This window comes from Trachypithecus francoisi, unplaced genomic scaffold (genome assembly GCF_009764315.1).
Source record: "Trachypithecus francoisi isolate TF-2019V2 unplaced genomic scaffold, Tfra_2.0 Lachesis_group6, whole genome shotgun sequence".
In the NCBI taxonomy this organism is placed as follows: domain Eukaryota; kingdom Metazoa; phylum Chordata; class Mammalia; order Primates; family Cercopithecidae; genus Trachypithecus; species Trachypithecus francoisi.
Window position 1 is genome coordinate 25,769,696 of NW_022681471.1, and position 21,433 is coordinate 25,791,128.

A 21,433-nucleotide genomic window follows, 5' to 3' on the forward strand; every position below is an offset into this window, starting at 1 on the left:
TCACGTTCAACCCGGACCCCAGGTTCCAGAGGGCACAAGGGGAAAGGCATAGCGAGGTAGCACCCAACAAACAGGGACCAAGATGGCTACTGAGTGCCGTGCTTCATCGGGGATTCCCTCCCTAATTCCCTGGTCAAACCAATTCATCCTTTTTCAGGGATGTGAAAATCTGGGCAATACTATTTTAGGTCAGAGTGGTTTCCATTTTTATGTATTTATTTGTCAATCAAATGTGGTTTTTACAGGTTTGTTTGTAATTCCTATGTTTCGTGCACCTGCACTGAACTGAGTATATCCTGGAAGGAAAATAAGTCATTTGGGTTTCTGGATTAGGAGTATCACCTTATAGCGAGTCCACCAGGCAGAATGAAAAGACAGGAGGCAGGTTATTCATATGCTGCTTTATTTCTGTAAGGATACACTGAAACGTTAGATGATAAGAGCTAATGACAGAATGTAGAAATGAGGCATCAGCTTCTCTAACCACTCCTACAAGAATGTTAGTATGTATTGCCATTACATGTTTACTTTTGATATTGTCTCATTATACTATGTCATATAATAATGTCGAATACAGTAAGTAGGTGATCCTGCATTTCAGGTAAGCGGTAGGTGGAAATCCAGATTTCCTCTTGAGGAAAAGTCCTAGGAATCACAAGAGAAGGGACGTTGCAGTCCTCATGAACACATGGACAAAGAGCAGACAACTACTACTTTACAAGGGATTCAACTCGTCACTGTTGTGAAATGTCATATCCATGTTGATGGCAGCCCTGGCGCCTGCTCAACTCCCCCTCTAGAGTTTTGCGGTTACTTCTGTAGGATGAATTTCAACACTGCAGGAATATGTGAGGGGCCTAAAATATTTTCATGCAAGTTTCCAAACCCATAAACTATTTTGCTATCAATTAAAAATGTTAATTAAAAACAATAAAAAGGACAGCAGGGTTAGTTTTTTGTTAAGCTTCCAGAAGTATTCGTTGTGACGATGTTCCTCTGAAACAGGCTCGTTTTCTCAGGTCTGTCTGTCTACACTTCCCAAATCACCTGCATGTTCCATGCTTTAAAGTAGGAACGCTCAGAAAACACGCCACACGGGGAAACCAAACGTTAGTACGGGGAAAGGTCAGTTTAGAATTACAGCTAAGTTCAAATGTTAATTTTCTGGAAATTCGTGTTAGTCATTTGAAAGCACAAAAGAACAGAAGGAAGGGCAGAGTTCTGATGAGGAAGTTAAACCATGCATGTCAGTAAGTTCTTTTCCTGCTCACAGAAGAGGGTGAGCAGTGAGTTGGAGCAGCCGCTGCAACTCTAGCATGTCGTGTGTCTACACGGTGGGTCCCAGCTGAGGCACGAGAGGCACCTCAGTGGGGGCTTTATCTCCTATGCTTCTTGCTTACATCACTAAGTGGCTAAATGATTAGCACTTTTCTGCTCTATGAGAAACATGCAGAAGAGTCAATCTACCTAAGTTTTCATTTTTAAATTGCAGTCAGACAGAAATTCACTTTGCTGCAGGGTTGCTTTTTACTAAATGCTAATATGATCACTGTGTGCCCTTATTTGAGTAATACTGTAAAATGGGAGAAAAGACGGAAGGAAAACTTTAAAGAGGGGAAGGACCACTCTTCCCCTATTGATGGTATAGGGCAGAAAGTAAGGACACAAAGAACGAGATTCAAATGCCATTTTACAGGACAGGAGCCCCTGTCAGTTTACAGCTTTTTGGCACAGTCGGGGCAATACACTTGCTCCTGGTGGAAAACAAAGCGCTTGTTGGCCAGATTCACGGAGCATTTTTTGCAGTGGAAGCAGTAGTCGTGCCAGGATTGTCCTTCATAGGCCACCACACTGGAGCCTTTACCAAACCCTGGGGAAAAAAAAAAGAAAAAAAAAAAAAAAAGAAAGAAAACAAGGAAAACAGCTGAATGAATACAGGTGAGGAAGCCACGATTCAGAGAGATAAAATGACGACCTGCCCCACTCACAGACTGACAAGCACGCAAGAGCCAGTGTCTGCCTGGCTCCCAGACCCCCCCTCCACTCCATCGTGCACAGTCCCCCACGCCGCCATTGTCCCCCATGCCGCCGCAACCCTGCTATGGCTCTCAAAGACCTGAGAAGATGCCGGAGCCCGGTCAAGGGCTTCCCTGATGTAAAGACCCCACACGTTCCCATGCCACCGCGCTATTGCCCTGTGACGCGCACCGACCTCCCAGCATAACCAGTTTCTTTGATTTAGGTCAGGGCCATGACATCAAAGTGGCCACCAGGAGGCAAACTTGGGCTGTTCGTAGGGTGTGCACTTACCGGGCCTCGAGGAGCTGCTAAGCTTCGATTTTTTCTATAAAGAACCACCACCCACGAGGGACAAGTCCTCTCTCCACCCGGATGCCTGCCCCGGAGGTTGGCGCTGGGAAACAGGGTGAGAGGCAAGCGTTTCCCGTGGCACACTGGGGGCTTCCTAGCTTTAGAGACTGGGTGGCTCACTCTTGACACAGTCCTTTTCCCTGAGGATGGCAAAAGTCTTCTCAAATGTACATTTCAAGGCTCCCCGGGAAGATGGGAAAATTGGAGACAAGGGAAAGGGCCCAGGGCACGTGGATCGCGGCCGCGAGATGAGGAATGAAGTGATTAGCTTTGCTGATCGCAAAAACAAACAGCAAACCAAAAAACAAAACCAAAAAGAAATCCTGCCAACAGGCATCTCTGAACTAGCCTTCAGCTATGGGGTATTACAATCCCAGATGATCACTCTTCGGCCTCCCTTCCCCCTTTCCCTTCCCCACCTCCCCCACCCCCCTTCTTTCTACCCTCCTCCCACCCCTCCCTGCAGAATCCCCCTGCAAAGTAGCAGTGCCTGCCGGTGTTGGCCGGCAGGTCTCAGGCTTGTGAACTCTCGGCATTGTTAGTCAACAGTCAGGAAGTGTTCTGTATTGCAAAGGCTAACCTGGCCTGGGGACGAATCCAAACTCTTGGGGGGCCTTTGGGACCACAATAGCAGGGGAGAAGGGCATACTCTGGGGGCCTTTGTGGATGAAACCGACGACAGGAAAATGAGAGATGGTTACCATGCGCAAAACCTAGCCTGGCAGACTTAGCAAGGACTCTTTAGCCTACCAGTGATGGGGTTCTTGCATCCAGCACACTTCTTGGCCACAAAGTTCTTGTAGCAATCCACGCAGTAATACTGGTCCTCCACAGCGGTGAAACGCTGCCCAGCCAGCTTCTTAGAGCAGGTAACACACACAAAGCAATCGGCATGCCAGGGCTGATCCTGGTAAGTGATTCCTCCAGATGTGATGGCCTAGACCAGGGAGTGTAGCACCGGATTCAGATTCACCAACCATTTTGTTGAATGCCTACTGCGTGCCAGGCACTGTGCTGGGCGCTTTGGTATACAATATCTCATTTAATCTCCACAACAGCCATGGGAGGCAGGGGCTATTATTATCCCCACTTTACAGATGAAGACACCAAGGCTCGGAGAAGGTGAGCCCCTATGTGAGGTTACACAACCCCTTAGTGGTGGAGGCAGGCCTCTAGAGCCAGGGCTGCCCAGCTCAGCATGCCGTACGGGCTACCCACACCACCAGGCTGAGGATGCATACCGACAGCCTGACTTGGCTTCGGCACTGCTTCCTAATCCACGATCTCCTCATCTGTAAAACGGGAATAATAATTCCTACGTCACAGGGCTGTCGTGAGGATGGAATGGGATAGTGTGTGTGGAAGTGCTCTGCAAACTGTCAAACACTTCTAGAAACAACGGTCAATGCAGAACTCCCTTGAAAGCATACCTTGTTGCACTTCACGCAATGCTTGGCAAACTTGGTCTCATGGCAAGTCACGCAGTAGAAGTCCTCCCCTTTAGGGAAGAAGCTTCCAGTCCCGATGACTTGCTTGCAGTTACTACAGGTGAAGCAGTCTTTGTGCCAGACGGTCCCCTTGTACTCCACGTTTTGATCTCCTGCAGGGGGAAGCAATTGGATAGCCCCACTGACAGGCTCTGCAGGGGGCTGCATCCGCTCAGCTCCCCTCCCCAGGCCCTCCAGAGGTGAGGGGATGCAGGCCCTGCAGTTACTGGCCTCACACCTCCAACTAACCTACCTGTGTTCTACTTATGCTTGTGCCAACCCAGGATTTCTGTCATGGGCGGGGACCCCAGCATTATTGTTTTAGGATCCGGTGCCTGAATGCCCCACTCCCCCACCTCTATACCCTGCGTGCACTTAGACATTAAATCAGGGACTACATGGCCCAGAATGACACCCTGAGGAAGAAGCATGCTTTCATCACTTACTACGCCCAAATGAGAAAGCGCTACATACTGTTCACTTCATTCTCTTGCCACAGGCTGTTCTCGCCAGTGTTCTTTAGTCTCCGAGTGTGTGCGTGTGTGCGAGCATATATGTGTACGCATATATACGTGTATGTATATGTGTACATATATATGCTAATATCTCAAAGCAGCTCAGAGCAACGTTAGCCCCACCGTGTTAAGCAAGCCCACATCACGTCTGCCCTCAGGGCCTCCTCCCTGGGAACCCGGGGTGGGAAGGAGGCAGTACCTGCCACAATGGCCTTGAAGCACCCCTTGCACTTGGGGGAGTCCTCCCGAGTGGTGCACTTGTTGCACAGGATCTTGTTGTCCTTGGCCACAAAGGTCTCATTGGCCAAGGGGTGAAGGCACTTGGCACAGCGGAAGCAGGTGTCGTGCCAGAAGCGGTTCTTATAGTGCACCTCCTGGAAACCAAGCAGACAGGGTGGGCCACCATGAGGGGTGCTGGGGGTGGCGGCAGGAGCCCTCCCATAAGGCTAATTTCCCTGGGACTGACCACTGAGATAACACAGTCCCTTACACCTGGGGACTGCCCCACAGTGACTGTTCTTATGAGTGATAGGAGGGACGCTGAGGTGAGGATAAAAATCTCACAATTCTTGAAATATTTAGAATGCAATCAGAAGAGCTGGCAAGGGCCTTGTCACTCATCCAGTCAAGCCCCACATTAAACAGCTTGGGCCACTGTGGCCTGGGGAGTGGAGGAGGCTTCCTTGAGGCCTCAAGGTGGCTGCAGTGATGCTGGGAAATCCTAACAGCCAGCTGCTGCTGCCATGATTGGGGGTAAAGGACACTCTGAAGCCCAGCCCTTCCCACTGGCACATGGGGATGCCTGTTACCTTGGAGTCCGCACCGATGGGCTTGCGGCATTCCACACAGGTGTTGGCACAGAACTTGTCAAAGCATTTCAGGCAGCAGTGGTGGCCATCCTTTTGCACATACTTCTTCCCCTGCAAGGGGTCCCTGCAGTAGTGGCAGTCAAACTTCTCCGCCATGGTGCCCACCTTATAGCTGGAGGGACCTGTGGGGGCAAGCAGGCAGGACAAATGACCACTGGAAATGCCCCAGCACCCTGAGCAGTGGCTCCCAGAGGCACCTGCGCAATGCTACCTTGGAGTCCATGGTCTGGGGACCAGGACCCAGCTTCCCCTTCAGCCCAGCTGACGACCAGGCACCAAGACAACAGATACTTCACTATGATTCCAGGAACAAAAGTGCCCCATGGGGCCAGAAGGCCGATGGCTACTGATTCCCTTGGGGAGATAGTAGAAGCCCCTGCTCAGATATACCAACTGTGCTGATTCACAAAAGACACGGAGCGGGGCAAGTGGAACAGAGCCTGTGTTGGCCGAGTGACCGGATAGGGGACAGGATGCTGGGAGGTATGGCTGAGCAGTCCTATTGTGCTATTGAGCAGTAACCCAATGGAGTGGAGGGGGTGTGATGGGGCAGGCAAGAAGCAGTTGTTTTATACAAAGGAAGAGTGTGGGGCAGAGGCTCAAAGGGGTGCAGAAAAGCAGGAGCCCCGCCTGCAGGCAGCAGCTTCTCTAAGACCACCATGTGGTCATCAAGAAGCCTCTCGGCCCGCTTTCAGCTCTTCCTCCATCACTTTTTAGGGAGGGTAGTATCCTCTGGAGGCCTCCCGTTCCTCCTATCTATAAAATTCTATTCATCAGAATAGAAACTGACAGCTCATTCTGTACCACACCAGGCACCTAAGCAATCCTTGTTAATTTGTTTAACGTGTTTAAATTTACTTGCAATCTAGCAGAAAAGTGTTAAATCCCTGAATAGACCCTAAAGAGTTTTGTCCAAGACAGTTTACTGACTTTTGAGGGCAGAGCAATATAGCAAGAGAGGACTTACATAAACAGCATTGTCAATTGGCACAAGCAAGTTTGGCAACCTTGAATTATTTGTCATAGTCACGGGTGGCTTTGTGACCAAAATCAAAGCCCCGCTTGAATCAAGCAAGTGAGAATCAATATGCTCACAGAAGTGTAACCAGTATTACCATTTGGGATATTTGCTGTCTTAAAAATTATAATCTTAAAATAGAGTCTGGAAAAAATTATTCCAAGAATCCCTTCCACTCCCTCCGTATGAACAGCCCATTTTCCCTCCCTGGTCCCCTCCCCGGCTGTGGCCCTAGACAACACGCCTGCAATCCCAAGCATTACTGAGGCACTCTGCGGCTTCCTTTGCCAAGGCATTTCCTATAGAATCCTGCCACCAAAAAGGTACCAAATATGAGTTTCTATTAGCTTTCAACTTCTTTAAACATATGCTAATTTGTTCCTCTCCCCCTGAAAAAGAAATTTACACGGGTAAATAGATAGCAATTATTTCATTTGCACAGGAAACACGAGAATTGAGACTATTTTCTAAAACTATCCACAAACATGGTTATTGTGCTAGCAAACATCCAGTGTAATTTAGAGAGAAAGAATGAGAGAAAATAAATGAGCAGTTGCCCGGTACTCACCGCAGCTCTTCCACTAACTGAAAGCCCCAAACTCTCACTTTAGGTTCCATTCCCAGGTTTTTTTTTATACAAACACATGTCCAAGTTATTTGGATCCTGTTGCCATGAGCAACCAAACAGCAGAGAGTGAGCTAAGGAAACCACACCCTGTGTTTGAGAAGTGCCTGGGCAAAGGCTGTTGAACTCTCACTCAGAACCAAGCCTCCAAACAAAGGAAATCAGGCCACTGGATGAGCCACAGGGCCTTCTGCCTCCTGCTGACACACAGACCCCCCTCATCTCCAAGGAGTTGGCAGATGAAGCGGATGAGTGACATTCTTGTGCAAGGACAGTTGCTTAGGACAGTTGTGTCACAATTAAGAGACTTAGCAAGACCAGAGAATAGTTCTTACTTGAACTTTTCTCTAAAAAGCAAACTGGGATGTTCCTTTATAATCATGGGTTAGAAACAAAAACTAGAAACGCAATGGACACAGGGTCTGTCTCCTTGAACTATGTACTGTTTAGGTAAGGCAGCTTTTAAACTGCTTTTAGCCTCTGTGTCTATAGAGAAAAGTACCTGTCACGGTGACAGCATATGGAAAATCACTCTCCTTAATCCATTCTTGCTGGTCTTTCCAGTATCACATAGAAGCCTCGTCTTAGCTCTGTCATACTGATAATATTGTGCCATCAACAAAGACTTGCTTTCTTGTTAAGGGCTGAGTTGAGGTTGAAAAACTAAATAAATCTCCAGTAACAGCAAGTGGCAAGAAATAAATTATCAGTTGCTCCTAAATGCCATTTGGCAGGAAAACAGAATTTGTAAGATTAGATAGCACTGGCTTCCTGCATGGCTAGTAACCATTGCTGGTTTAGCCTTTCAGAGACTATCTTCTGGACCATATTTGAAAATCCCTCATTCTCTCTCACCAAAGTCTCTCTATTTAGTATACAACTTTGAACCTACTCGTTTTAGTATCACTTGCTTTTGATACCTTTATCAGCAGAAATTGATTCCAAATATTTCTACGTTAAAGTACTATATAAAGTTCCACCTAAGGTGAGTCAAACCTCTTAGTATTTGAGTCCTAGCTTTACGGTAAAAAAATATAGGTTAACTAGTGTCATACACAAAAGAAAAAACACTAGAAAACACAATGAATGCCATTTAGAAGTAGAGGTTTTGAAGAGAAGAAAGACTGCATTATGGTTCAGAGTACCTGAGAGATCTTACCTGCCATGTTTTTCACACTTTAAAACCACACACTTTCAGAACTTTCACATTACCAGTGCAAAGTTCTTCATCGTTTAGTCTCATAGTTCTAGAACATGACTTGCTCAGAGTTCTAAGCATCCAGATGATAACATAATCCACGACTCACCAGTGAAGACAGAAGTAACAAAGGGTGTTGAAAATGTCAGACAATGAAGTCACTGGCCACTGTATCATTCCTATAGTACATGGTCTTAAACCAAGCAAAAGGAAAATTAAATGAATCAACCCTCAGTTAACAGGATCCAGAAGAACAGTTTCATCTCTTGGTATTTTTGAATCCTAGCTTTAGGCAAGATTTTTTCACTCTGTAGTTTGAAAACTCTAGGGTCACCTTACACCTTAGATTCCCCACCATTGTATACTTAAACCTACAGTCTGTATCCAGATGGAGAATCATTTCAAAGGGCATATTCTTTTAGAATTGATTTCTACAATTCACTTGAGTCCTTTTAATGTGTGTGGAAACAATTAGTCAAGATAAAATAGGCACTTCTAGGAATGTTGGACTTATTGCGTAATAGGTAAACAGGCTAGAAATACTTAAAGTATGTTAACAATGTCTATGTCAAATTCATGAACTTTCGTACTTGTTTTGCAATAAATCAAATTAAGTGGAATTCTGGGCAACCCAAATTAGCTTACATCATGTACTTCTGAATTTATGATTATTTGTTACAAAACGATTTCAAACCCTCATGCACGCAGTGCACTCAGCATGAAGTTGGAGGAGATACTGATCACATCACAATTTGTATAAAATATGAATGATGTGCTGATGTGCACAAGATCAAAACCACTCTAAAAAGTCAGCTTATAAATGACAATGCTGAGACACACATGCAAAGATCCTGAGTGTGGGCTCCCTAAAAGTCTGAGCTATTGTCAAGCTTTGACTTCATGAGGAGAGAGAAAAGCTTGCCCTTTCTTTCTTTTCTTTTCTTTTCTTTTTTTTTTTTTGAGACGGAGTCTCGCTCTGTCACCAGGCTGGAGTGCAGTGGCACAATCTCGGCTCACTGTAACCTCTGCCTCCTGGGTTCAAGTGATTCTCCTGCCTCAGCCTCCTGAGTAGCTGGGACTACAGGCCACGTGCCACCACGCCCAGCTAATTTTTGTATTTTCAGTAGAGACGGGGTTTCACCATGTTGGCCAGGATGGTCTCAATCTCCTGACCTCATGATCCACCCGCCTTGGCCTCCCAAAGTGCATTTTACAGGCTTGAGCCACCGCGCCCGGCCCAGCATGCACTTTCTTTTCTTTTGTTAGGAATGAGAGAATAGGGAAAAATAAAGATAACATTTTACCTCTTTGTCGTTGTTGTTGTTGTTGTTGAGACAGGGTCTCACTCTGTCACCCAGGCTGAAGTGTAGTGGTGCAGTCTTGGCTCACTGCAACCTCCACCTCCTGGTTTCAAGCAATTCTCCTACCTTAGCCTCCTGAGTAGCTAGGACTATAAGTGAATGCCACCACGCCTGGCTAATTTTTGTATTTTTAGTAGAGACAGGGTTTCGCCATGTCAGCCAGGCTGGTCTCGAACTCCCGACCTCAAGTGATCTGCCCACCTTGGCCTCCCAAATTGTTGGGATTGCAGGCGTGAGCCACCATGACCGGCCAGCATTTTACCTCTTCTTTTGGGCTCTCTTTAACCTTACAGAATTACATGTACTTAGGCATTTATCTCTTAGGGAATAATTTTTTATCCCCTTAGCTGTTTCTAAGTACATGAAATGTGAAGGCTTTTAATCTTCCAAAACTTCTAGATACGTTTGCCTTGACCTATTGCTGTTATCTGGGAATGGGCGTGTCAGCCATCACTGAATGAAACATTTGCTACATATCATCACAATGCTTCTTCCCTTACCACCTGTCTTTGTGGAGGGCATGTTTGCCCTTGGGCAGCTCTTTGACTAATTTTAATGTCTCGGTGTAGCCCTAATCTGTACATAGTAGGGATGCTAGAGTAGGTATTAGACATGAGCAAGGCAAGAGAGGGCGCCCCTGAACCACGAATGTCAGGCAGCCATCAGGTGAAGGTCAGATGGTTGTTAAACTATCTCGCCCTAAAACAATAATTGGTTGCAGCTGGCACCAAGGAAACACGGTCCCTAACAGACAGAAACACCTGAAACTGATGATCAGCCGCGTCCCCATGAGATCTCAGGAGTTGGGTGAGTGGGCTCAAGCATGTGCACTAAGAGGCAAAATGGCGGCGTTTAACTGGTGTAAGACCTACGTCTGGGAATGCTCCCCCGCTAAGGGAAAAAATCGCTTAAAGTAAGCATGCACACAACTTCAGTAAACACCACACGCATGCGGCGCTTCCCAAGTGCTGGAGGGCCACTGGGCATGCAGACAGCCCACCCCAAGGGAAGAATTAGGAGAGAAGTAATATAACACCCGAATCATGCCAACATATAAAAGCCCAGGTCAAAGGTCAAACCACGCACTTGAATCTCTCAAGTAGCCTGCTTGGTCATCTTCTAAGTGTACTTTACTTTCATTCCTGCTCTAAAACTTTTTTTTTTTTTTTTTTGAGATGGAGTCTCACTCTGTCACCCAGGCTGGAGTGCAATGGTGCGATCGATCTCTGTTCACTGCAACTTCCGCCTCCCAGGTTCAAGCAATTCTCCTGCCTCAGCCTCCCAAGTAGCTGGGATTACAGGCATGCACCACCAGGCCTGGCTAATTTTTGTATTTTTAGTAGAGACACGGTTTCACGATGTTGACCAGGCTGGTCTCCAACTCCCAACCTCAAGTGATCCACCCGTCTCAGCCTCCCAAAGTGCCGGCATTACAGGCGTGAGCCACCGTGCCCGGCCTCCTGCTCTAAAACTTTTTAATATTTTCACTCCTGCTCTAAAAGTTGCCTTGGCTTCTCCCTCTGCCTTGTTCTTCCTTGAGGAGGCAAGACCTGAGGTTGCTACAGACCCACACAGATTCCCCGCTGCTAACATACTTTGGTGCCGAGTGACTTGGATATATTCCTTAGTGCTAACAAGTGAGGTTTCTCTATCACAAAAAGTTCTGCTCATACACTAGGGGCCCCAGTACCTAATCCAGGGCCTTGTATACAGAAATCACTCAGTATATACCTGCTGATTGACAGATGGAAATAAGTTACCACAACTAAGTTTCTAAAACTTCGGTATGTGGACAGTCACTGAAAGTGGCTTCTGATCCAATTATGTGAGCCTCCATTTTGTCCATACCGAGCCTATTTCAGGATCACACTGATTTCCTTTCTGTAAGGACTTCTCTTCTTTGTTGGGCCTATTCTCCTCTGCTTTCATGAACTTAAGAACCTAATGCAATATGACATGCTATTTCCTGATTTTAAAAATCATCTTATATGACGTGTAAGGTACTGGAGTCTAACCTACACCTTAGGGTAACATAAATGTCCCCTCATTTTCTAAGACAGAAAGCATTAAACAATTTAATTTTTAAAATTAATTAAATTAAAAAGTTTTTACAAGCTTAGAATGCAGTTAGAAATGTGGCTGGGTGATAGAATTTTAGATATTTATTCCAAAAGGGTAGCCTGAATTTCTATGCCTGCTTCAAAAGACACATCATTTTTTCACTTAATAAACAAGCTTCCTTTTTCAGAAAATTCCTGAACTACATCCAACATGCTGAGAGGTGCCTAAATAAACCTCAGTATCTTAATTAAAAATTTTGGCTTTCAATTTAATCATGTACACATACGAGTAATATAACAACATTTGATTTTTTCTTTTTTTACTATAAACCTCTCATTAAAGAAGATTTGATTTGTATTTAATAAATCTTGCTCGTGTTTTTACATGTATTTTCTCATGTATTTCTTCCTAGTGTTCATTTTCTCCCTCATGCCTGAGTTGATCAAACTATGAGTGTTTAAGGAGAACGTGAATATCATCAGTAGGTAGCATTTTTCTATGTGCTTTCTGTGAAGGGTGTAATGTACAGTGCAAACAATGAACAATAACCCAAATGGAAAAAAATCAGGTTATTTCAGATCTGTTCATCACTAAATCCAACATACCAGTACATTAGTGACTCCACATATAAACACTGGCTTCTAAAGAAAGGGTATAATGCTTTCCTCAGAACATTCAACAAATGGAGCGAAGCCTTAGCCAATGAATAGGACACTTGTGTAGCAGACATGCTAATGCACCTGGAGGTGTCGTCAGACATTTGGGAATAAATACCTAAGGAGCTGCAATGAGACGAAGCTCGTGAGTCACGGCTGAAAAGTAGTCTTTCATACAATTTCATACAAAAATCAGAAAGTGTTTTTTTCCCTTCAAAACAGAACGTGTACAGAATGATTCAATGTTATTAGCAACTTCACTGGTATGCTGCATTTAGAAAAAAACAAATCTTTTTTGGGTCACTAATGTATAACTAATGCCATTTTAGATTGTATCAGGTGTTAGGAGGGTTCGATATAGATTATTAAAAGAAAAATTATGTGCCACTGAACTTCCTGCAGTCCAGATTCGATTCTAGTACCATTTTGTCTGTATATGAAGATTTTTCATAATGTTGCACAGATTATGTGCAGCGCAGCCCCTCTTTCATATGGGAAAAAAAGCATTTCTGACCCAGCTGCAAAAGAGCATGTGTTTTTAGTTTCTCCAGCTGTGGTGAAGTGGTAGGCAGTCATTTGGTGGTCATTAAAAGTACAAAATGTTCAGTTTCACCCTCACCCAAATCTTCTGAATTTTAAGAAGCCAATCCAGTTGGATTACTCTCCTCTCATCCTACCCTCTCATTTTCCATCCCTGCCCCGAGAAAAGACGGGCGGGCTTGTGCAGCCCACTAAGTAGTGGCTGGTGAAGGGAATCGATGGCTGTGTAATATGTCAAGTGACCTGATCCCCCTCCACACCCTGATCCTGGTCTTTGACTTGAAAGGCCAAAGGCTAAAGAAATTGAATCTACATAATTTTGCAGACTGAAAGTCTTCAATGTCAGGAGTATACTTTTTTTTGTCCTTGAAATGTCCTCTCAGTATATGGATAGTCACTAAAAATGAATTTGGATCCAATTATCCAGCTTCTATTTTGCCCATACTGAGCCCGTTTCAGGGCAACACTGATTTTCTATGAGGACTTCTCTCTCTCATGGACCGATTCTTCTCTGCTTTCATGAACCTATTAACCTAATGCAATACAAAATGCAATTTCCTGAATTCAAAAATCATCTACAAGGTATAAATAATTGGTCTCATTTAGCCAGTCTTATAGTTTCATGAGACGTCCTGAAAAGGTAAAAATATAGTGGTAACATGTTTATTTAGTTATTATAGCCTCCAGACTTACGTACACAAGAACGACATAAGAATCTGGTGCAATTTAAAACCCAAGGTTGGGTATGCTATAAACTTTTGGTCACTACTTAAACTTTTAAACTTTCTGTCACTATTCTGTCAATTAGTAAACAAAATGAAGAGTTATTCTACCAGGTAACAAGCATTTAAGGTTCATCGGGACAACTAGTACAGCTGACTAGTTTGCCTACACCCAGAGAATGTGTATCTTGGCTGATAACCACAATCTCAAGCATTTGGTATCATGTTTGTGAAACAGCTCCTGAGGGTTGGAAAAAAACAAAACAAAACAAAACAAACAAACAAAAAAAAGCTTTTGAACACTTGGGAACAGGGAAGACATTACATATTAATTCATTAAGGTAGGGAATTCCATTGCGCATATTTACTTTAAAACCCCAAAAAGAGAAATTTCCTAAAGTATTTCCATTGTTTAATACTGACAGGCAGCGAGTTTTTAAAAAATGATTTAAAAAAAAAACAAAAAAAACCATAGATAATGACTTTGTCCCTTAATCTGAAAGCTGGGAGATAGGACGAAGTGCCTTCTTTATACCTAACTGTCTGACTTTACCAGCTCCAAGAAAGGGAACCATTACTTAGGCAGAGGGCCACAGGGCCACAGCCACCCTCCTGGCTTCAAATAACTGGACTTCTGTCCTCTCAGCCCCTAGTTCATAGATTCCTTGTCGATGGCCAAAGGGCTTCCTTAATTGTAAGGTTACAAAACCAGAAGAAAATGCTGATGGCCCAAGGAGTCCAAAATGTGCCCCTTTTTCTGCTAAAAACAATTAATAACATACTTATCATATCAAAAGGAACATAGCTGTTACTTTGGGAAGATTTAAAACATTGTCAGCAAAAGGGAGAAGATGTGCTAGGTCATTATGCACTTTTTTAGTTAAAATGTTCCTCCTTCCGGCTCCACATTCGCTATACCTTCTCCAAACACCTTGGATGCAAAGTCTGTCAAGATGAAGAATTGTATCTTATAAAAAAGAAAGCCAAAAATTCCTAACCAGAAAAACCTTTCCTCACACAATCTCTTATAGTTTCATGAGACGTCCTGAAAAAGGTAAAAATATAGTGGTAACATGTTTATTTCCTTCTTTTTAAAATAAGCCACTCAAACTGCTCATTGTACTTGAATAATATTTTGTCTTTGAAATAGCATGAAAGGCAAAGGCAAAACAGAGACAAGCTATAATTTATTTACTATTCAGACAAGACTAAAATCATTTCATCAAAAACCATCTTTTAGCCAAATGACGGATTCACTGCCCTAACAAAACTGTGCTCAATATAAGATAAAGAGCATTAAGTTTTTACCTGAGTGTCTATGGGAAGCCATGGCTCAGAGACCAAGTTCAGGAGCAGCACCTAGACCAGTCTTCCCTCAACCCCAGCTGATAAGGCTGTGGCTCATTTGTGAACATACATTTAAGGGGAAGCGGCTAACACAAAAATAACCGAGAGCAGATGTCCCACCCCTCCCCAGAGATCACAACCTTAATCCCACTAGAAAATTCTTAACCATTTTAGGTGATCCAAGGGAGAAGAATAGGACCCAGTAAAAATACCAAACGCTACATATAAATACCTGCGGGGCTACTCAGCATCCAAATTAGCTCCAGAGCCAGAGAGGCCACATAGAAAGTCATCCCTGTACCGGAATAAAATTTGGACTCGGCTCTGGCATAGCTTAACGCTGAGCCAACCTTATTAATCCACTTTATATGCCTCAAGAGCTTGCATTTGGCCCTATAAATAATACATTTTTGTGCTATTAATGATAAAAGTAGCTCTAAGAGATAGACTTATGTTACCAGTGTAACTCAAGGAGATTAGACACTATGAATATAGAGATTAAGGGGATTATAGATGTTGTCACTCAATGTCCTCCTTGGTATGTTCCAGAGATCAGCAGATTACTGTACCGGAAAGGGGAGCGATCCTAATCTCCCCGCCTCCTTAACGGCGGAGAGCACAGAACAAGATGGGGAGACTATGCCTATCCCCACCACAGACACAATGAAGACATTTTGTCTCACAAACTCAACCTCTTGCTTTGCAGCGTCAGGGACAATAAAAGGAAAAATATGAATGAAAATGAAGACATCAACCTAACATGTTGTAATAGCTCAACAGGCCATCAGACGGCTGGAGGCTGGTCATTAGGAGCACATTCTAGGAAAAGAAAGCCCCTAAGTCCCTCCAGGACCTTCTTCCATATTCCTTCTCTGGCCTTACCCTCAGCCCCCTTTCCCTCACTCCCACCTCCCTGGCCTCCTCACTGTCCCTTGTGCCCAGAGTCATGGTTGTTCCTTTCCCTACTTCGAGTCTGCTGGTATCGCACTGATTTCTCTCCTTGTTGTCTGATCTCCTGCTCTGCTCCATGAAGGCAGGGAGTTAGTACTGGAGCTCACTGCAGTGGCCCCAGAGGCTAGAACACTGCCCAGCTCCCAGGAGGCTCTCAGTAACTATTCCTTGAAAGAATGAACTAATAACTGAAAAGTCCATCAAGCCTCCAAAACACAGTCCCACTTGCAATCCTGAAAGTGGTTTTGGCTACTCAACTTCAAGGAAGGCAGCTGACCTTCATGCTGGTACAGACACCTTTATAGCCACTGTCTTGTTTAACAGTGCATGTCACTGGTTTTGACCCTATTCACACATCTCCCCTACCAGGTTGATGGCCAGGGCAGTGCTTTGTTGGTCTTCATGTTCCTAAAGCACAGAGTAGGAGAGCAGTAAATGCTCCATGAAAATGAATGAATGAGTTCCCCAATTCTTATGATCTTCAAATGTTTAAGGAAAAATTATTCTAAGAGACAGCTGACATCAGTAACTCCCAGTTAGCTAGAAAATGACACAATAAAAGCCAGGTTGTTACGAGCAAATTTACTACATGTTAAAGAAAAAAAATAAGCCTGGGAAAAGAAGAGAAGCTACACTGTGCTCTTGCTCCACGCCTTTCTAGTCTCTTTCTTATCCAGCCTGATTAAAATTATGGTGCAGAGATTAGCCAGTTGTAACAACACCACACCCCTAAAATAAACTGAAACTTTTCACCTAGAGGAAATTCTCTTACTTTATTAGATGATTAACCTTAATGAACCCTGAATTTTTGATTTTCGCAAGGTACATTTTTAGGAAGAGCCCATGTATGTTGAAATACCTCTCTTGCAGCGCTGTGAACAATAGGTTTGGTGTGCCTAATACTTTCCTTTAGGAAGTCAGTTCCTGTTTCAAGCTATGCGTCAGGAAGTGTCTTCTTTTAGCAAGTATGGTAGCTCTTTAGGTTTCCGACCATTTTGAAAAGCGACAACAGAATATGGATGGACTGCTTTATGAAAGTATCAAAAAACAAATCTGTTTTGCCTAAAATACAAGAGAAAATTCAAAGACAAGAGAATCACTTTTTGGCCACCATGAATTAGTCAACCATGACCAGCCAGGATGGGCTGGGAGCTTGGGCCTCCAACAATAGCATTTATTCCAGTTATTTCCATTTCCATCAACCAGGTAACTCGGCCTTCCTAAAAACTTCATGAAGCATGACTACTACCTGCTCTGATATCTGGCCCTACTGCAGATGTCCTCAAGCCACAGAATTAGACCTTTCACAAAACCAAGACAGAAATGACCCCTTGCATGATGAGAAACAATTTCTTAGGGAGAATAGTTGGTAACTTTGTCCTGTCTTCAATCAGTGGCTCGGAACCGTTGCTGGTTATTTCACAGGTACCTGGAGTCATGGGTTTCATTGGTATCTGAGTCAATCTTGTTACACATTAACAGTATGATGTTTAATAATATCTTTAAGAATTACTGTACTGTTTACAAAGCACCTTTACATACTATTGATGGAGCTGGCTGGTGTTGGGAGCAACTCTCCTTGTGTATGATGGTTACATTTCAGGCCTTCTAGTCTCACACTCTAGCAGTATCAGGACGACTTTTTCAGTGAGTGCTAAGTATCAAACTCCCTAAGTTTCCTTCCATGTGATCCTCTGCAAATCATTTACTTCAGGGTTTATCTACACATCCTTATGGTCCTACTATCTTCAGATGCATTATGACCTATTGTTGGGTTAACCTGTAGATAATGCCACCCCAGCCACTGCTTTATTGTATATGACAAGCACTTATTGGACAGATGCCCTACTATGTGGTGCAAGATTTTTTGCTGGTCACAAATACAGTCCTTACTTTCAAGTGTAACAAGATAATATACAATGACTACCATGCAAGGCAGAGCCTTACAAGTATTACAAGAAAGGTATAAAGTGTTACTGAGATTTATCACAGAGAGAGATCACATCTGGTTTGGAGATCAGAAAAGACTTGATGGATGTTATGGCATTTGACCTGGTCCCTGAAGAATGATTAAGACTTTGGCATGTGGACAAGGGGGAGGAGGATTCCAAGAAAATGGTACCATGTCACCTGAGGTATGAGAAAAACACAGGACGTGTTCAAGAAGCAGGATGCAGCTGGGGAGTTTGGGGTGTGACAGAAGCACAGTATAAGGAAGTAGTGGGACCCAAAGCTAGAGAAGAGGGAAAGTCACACACGGAGGACCTTTCTGCAACTGGTGCAAGGGGAGAATGAGATGGAGTCATGCAAGCAGTGATAAGAAGAGCAGATCTCAGAGAAGAGAGAAGGCAGGGAGACAGCACAGGGTACTTCCATTATCCGCTGAGATGCAAAGAAAGACTGAAAGAATGACAGGCAGAGGCAATGAGCATGGAAAGGAAAAACCAGATGTAAGGGACACTGTGACAGGGCTACAAGGACTGAAAGAAAGGGAAGGAGCCAAGGATCTCTCTGAGGTTGTGACTCTGGGTGACTGGGAAAATAATGGGGAATATGGGAGGCAGAGCTGGTGTCGGGAAGAGTGGCACTTTATTTTAGACTTCACAATGAGCTTCTTCTGAGATGTCAAAAATGAACCCCCTTCAATGGATCCCAGTTATCAAGGAGCGAGAGAGAACAGTAAGATTACAGTAGAATCACGTTTGTGGGATTTCTCACACTGCAATCTAATCCTAGCCTCTCTACCTCAGAAACACCACTGGGAGGATCAAACTTCAAAAGTTCAAAGTGGTGCAACCGAAGAATCAAACACGGCAAATTCAGTGACCCACTTGGCCCACATTTCAGGACTTCCTCATTCACAGCTTGACTTGTGGTCACCTTTCTCCCTTTACTAGATTTTTCTTTTCCTGAAGAAATTTCCAAATTCAGACAATTACTGGTCATTAGTCATGGCCAGGGGCAAGAGGCTGATTAACAAACTGTAATGGAGTCTTTGTGGATTTATCCGTGTTTCATGTCCATTTGTTTTTTTACATTACTCTTCTTTCCCTCATATCTACTACTAATAAATTAATAGACTGCAAGTTTTTTTCTCAATATAATTTTGTCAGGCTACTTAATCCCTCTGCCAACAATTTCTCCTGAGTGAGTCCAACTGCAAGATTAAGGCAACTAGTCATGCACTATGATATGATGTGATTCAATGTTGAGCTCTCCGGAGTATTTCTTGTCCTATGTACTCTTGCCAGAAAAAAGCCCAGGACAGCTTCAGCCATCTCATGTTCCCGTCAATCTTTAAGGTGGGAAGAGTACTTTTTCCTACTGACAAGTCCAATTTTGCAAAGTCACTGCTTAAATGTCACAATTCATGGCATACCCGCCAGAGAGTAAAATGAAGGAGCACCCCTGGAACCCCAAGAGGGGGGATTTGGTCATGTAAGGTCCTAATGAAAACAAACCTGAAATTCGGCCTCCCCAAAGGGTCTCTGAATCTCAGAGAAAAGGAAAAGGTGAGTATGAAAGGAGAAGACCTGTAACAAATGAGATAAGATACATGAAATAAAGGACACTGTAAACAGCAAAGCACCTGGAAAATGCTAATTAACTCAACTGAAGACCTGTTCATTTCACAGTTGACCAGGGCTTCGAAGTTTCCTTATAATATTCACAGAGAGATAAAGAAGCATGAGCCACAGCCCCTGTCCTTTGATTTTTGGTAATGTCATGATCAGTTTTAAATGTCTCTTGTCCCCAAAGTCTCTTCCCTTCCTGTGTTACTACCAGACTTTTACCAAGAGGTAGGAACTATCCCAACCACATCCTACAGATACTTTTATGGGCCTATAACCAGAAATCACTACCAGGAAAACACCGAACAAATGACTTTCAGAGTATGCCTAGGATGATATTTTTCAAAAAACAGAAGCAGCAAAAAAGTAAAAGAAGTAAAGAAAATAGAAACCAGAAAATGTTTTAGAAAAAAATGTACAACATAAATACAGAATCTCAAATCAAAGGAAAATAAATGTTTTAGGAAACTGAGAAGCTGGTAAGGATAAATCCTTGTCACATTTTAGATGTTAAAATTCTCTTCCAGTTTATTTCTACCACCTACTTGTGATATATCTGTTTTATTTCCATGTTGCCATGTACCATGACTCAAAACACCCTTTCAACCATGCTAAGTCCTGGCATTCACCAAGCCCACCTTTTATGAACATTTCAAGCCTCTGATAAATGCTTGAGGGCTAAACATTCCATGACCCTATTCTATAATTTACCCAGCTGGTTAACATCCATAACAGGAAAGAAGAGCAAATAAAATAAGCTTCCATCCATACCTTTATTCTTAAAGCTGATAACTGAGATCGACTGCCTTGTTCAGGGATGTTATCATAATAATTCATGAGCTCTGCTTCCTTGTGTGAAACATCAAGGCTAGTAACATACAATCTATCTATATTTACCAAAAATTATAATTAAAACATTACTTTATTATGCATTGGTGTCTTCAAACCCCAAATAGAAGATAGCCCTAGAATTCAAGGTAAAGGTTGAAAAGACTCATGAGTGGTTCGCTGGAGTTTGGTCAGTAGAACATCTGAACCTAACATGGTGCACAGAAGTGGAAGCGTGAACATAGCAGGAGGAAAGAGACCGAGCCGTGACCTGGATGTCACTCAGGAAGTCTATATTTTGTTAGGCAACAGCATTGTCTATTTTGATAGCAGGGGAAATCCAGATTTCCAGAGGACTGAAAGTACATAAAGTGAAAGCTCACTTGGCTTCCATCTGCCAAGTTTCCCCGAAGACCATCATTTGACTGCCTGAGCAGTGTCTTGATTCAGATTCAATGCAGAAGTAATTACAGGTGGACAGAGGAGAGCAGTGGCCCACAGTGATTCGTATCTGAGAGAGCAAATAATAACTTTCTGTGGAAGGAGCTCTTCTGTTGTGCCAGGACAGGCACTCTTTTGTGAAAACTCAGCTGCAGAACCAGAGTGATCTTGTTGGTGTGTGGTCTGCCATTAGATTACCACCCTCAATGGCAGCTTGTCTTCCCTGTTTTTCAACCTGTGCATGGTGAGGACAGACTATAGGCTCCTCCACAAGTTGGAGAGGCTTGGCGGACCTGAAGAAAAGTGAGCCAGGTCTGAGGGTGTCTCCAGCTTCATAAAGATCGCATGATAGAGTTGGAAATAGTCTTAGATACCACCTAATCCAATCATCTCATTTTACAGATGGAAAAGCTGAGACCCAGAGATGGAGAGATGACCTGCATCCCTGAGTTAACAGCTGCTCCAGGTCTAGAAGCTGAGTGGCTGGACTCCAAAGGCACTATTCCTTGTACCATATTAGCAAGGGATCTTTACACATGACAATGTAAACCTTAGGAATGCTATGTACGGTAAATGGGGCTTGTTATCCCTTGACTTTATATTCATCAACAGAGGTTAATCTGGGTCACATACCCTGAGACTAAGGGACAGTTGTGTGTGCAGATGACACATTTTGCAGATTCTCTCATGCAAGGGTCCAGTCAAGTTATCTCAGCCACAGTTATGGTTAATGCTGGAGTCTCTTAGCCTACTCTGGTTCGAGAGGCCGCCTGATTCGCGAATCATTCTTTGCTCAATTAAACCCTATTAAACTTAAAAAGAAAAACAAAGTTCACGGATAAACTTTGGCTAACTTGGAAGCAGTAGTTGAC

The 21,433-nt window shown here is 43.6% G+C and overlaps 1 protein-coding gene across 9 annotated transcripts in view; it reads right to left on the reverse strand.

Moving 5' to 3' along the window:
* Nucleotides 1-386: 386 nt before the first annotated feature.
* The window catches only part of FHL1 (four and a half LIM domains 1), a 69,015-nt gene continuing 47,968 nt past the window's right edge, over nt 387-21,433 (reverse strand). For 3 of the 9 annotated variants that reach the window (XM_033201725.1, XM_033201726.1, XM_033201728.1), the window contains 6 exons: nt 5,182-5,363; nt 4,572-4,746; nt 3,801-3,970; nt 3,121-3,307; nt 2,311-2,510; nt 387-1,870 (listed from right to left, as the gene is read on the reverse strand). In XM_033201725.1, the coding sequence (XP_033057616.1) occupies nt 1,787-1,870; nt 2,311-2,510; nt 3,121-3,307; nt 3,801-3,970; nt 4,572-4,746; nt 5,182-5,337 (972 nt within the window). In that variant the 5' untranslated portion in view covers nt 5,338-5,363 and the 3' untranslated portion in view covers nt 387-1,786. Of the gene's footprint in view, nt 1,871-2,310; nt 2,511-3,120; nt 3,308-3,800; nt 3,971-4,571; nt 4,747-5,181; nt 5,364-6,827; nt 7,042-14,730; nt 14,965-21,433 lie in introns of those variants that run through there. The other 6 variants (XM_033201730.1, XM_033201731.1, XM_033201724.1 and 3 more) reach the window with 5 other exon arrangements.